Source organism: Amphimedon queenslandica, unplaced genomic scaffold, assembly GCF_000090795.2.
Source record: "Amphimedon queenslandica unplaced genomic scaffold, v1.1 AMPQUscaffold_3427_Cont24579, whole genome shotgun sequence".
In the NCBI taxonomy this organism is placed as follows: Eukaryota; Metazoa; Porifera; class Demospongiae; order Haplosclerida; family Niphatidae; genus Amphimedon; species Amphimedon queenslandica.
This window is the reverse complement of record NW_003556246.1, coordinates 1-1,404: the sequence shown is the minus strand read 5'-3', so window position 1 is coordinate 1,404 and position 1,404 is coordinate 1. Positions and strand designations below refer to the sequence as shown.

Sequence of the window (1,404 nt, the reverse complement as noted above, 5' to 3'; positions counted from 1 at the left end):
GACTGCATGCTACTAACATCTGTTGGCAATACTTAATTGATTATGATAAAAAATGTTGCCAGAAAAATTTGCTACTAGTGCTGCAGTGAGGTTAAATGTTAAATCCAGTGGTCAAGATAAATTTCTCAGAAGTAGCTTGTAATTGCTTTTTAAGCCCTGTAAACCAATAAATGCCTTAAACTAAGTTTTCAGTCTAAACAGTCGAAACATATATTGGTGACAATATGCCATATATTTTGCGGGGATTAAATTTTGCGATTTTCGTGTTTTGAAAAAATTCACCATGAACAATAAACAATATAGCATGGTAGAGTATAAAATTTGCCACAATCTGATAATTTGATGTCCTTTATGAGTGCATAGTGTTGCAAGAACGCACTTAGCTCACTATTTTGTCCAAAAAAAGTTCAGTGTCCTTGATAAAGGAATTGGTAGTAAAAAGTGTACTATTTGGAATGATATGTCACTAAATACTTATATTCAGTATTATCTGACTCAAAAGCATTATAAAACAGTTGTTAATGTGCCTAAATATCTTCATTATTTTTAGGAAGTGGATATTGGTCCGGCAGCCGGACACGATTTGCAGCGCTATTGGTCCGGCAATGGCGATCACGTGATTAAATTGGGTGTGGCTATGTGTGTGTTAATAAATTAATCGTGAATATTAAATAGAAAACAATAAGTAAGTTGAATCCAAACATAATGATTTTGTCATTAGTCAAAAGAAATAAGTAGAAAGAGGTGAGTGTAAAAATAGAGAGACAAGTACATAAATAATGAGGATAATACATGTACTTAGACTTCATTGTCTTTATTTACATGACATTGGCGACTTTCTAAGGCCCAAACAGTTGAAGTGGAACCATGACAAACATGATTCACAAACAATAGAGTCTTCTGTACTGGCATCAATTTTATTTTCACATGATCCACAAAACCAAGCAGGATTATTTTTCACTACTTTGAGCACTTGCTCAACTGCCATCCAAGCATCTGCTGAGAAATATTTTTGACTTGAATTAATGCAAACATTTTCATCCAGACAAGAAGATGGTATTTTCTCAGGACAAATTTCAACATCCGCTTCTTCCACTACTCTTTTCCTTGCAATGACAGAGTCTCTTACTTGACTATCAACAAACCATGAAAGCATTACTAAAAATGCTAATAAATATTATTATTAATTTTAAATCTGACCAACCTTTCTCTCTTTCCCGAGAAGATTTCTTTAAAAATGTAGCTACCCTGTGTAATTCACTTTTTCTTTTCTTTCGAGATGGTAGTCCTATTACTGTTTTCTCTGCCCCTTTTGGGCGCCCTCGTTTCCTCATGATAAGAGGTAGCTTTAGATCTTGGATGCCTACATAAATTAAGTATTATGCATGTAATGCCTATTACAGG

The 1,404-nt window shown here is 33.9% G+C and overlaps 1 protein-coding gene across 1 annotated transcript; it reads right to left on the bottom strand.

The window, feature by feature from the left end:
• Positions 1-646: 646 nt before the first annotated feature.
• LOC105316215 (uncharacterized) lies at positions 647-1,359 on the bottom strand. The gene is made up of 2 exons (XM_011411033.2): positions 1,205-1,359; positions 647-1,158 (listed from the first exon to the last, which is right to left on the bottom strand). The coding sequence occupies exons 1-2, from the start codon at positions 1,332-1,334 to the stop codon at positions 815-817; spliced, it is 474 nt and encodes a 157-aa protein (XP_011409335.1). The 5' UTR covers positions 1,335-1,359; the 3' UTR covers positions 647-814.
• Positions 1,360-1,404: the final 45 nt, after the last annotated feature.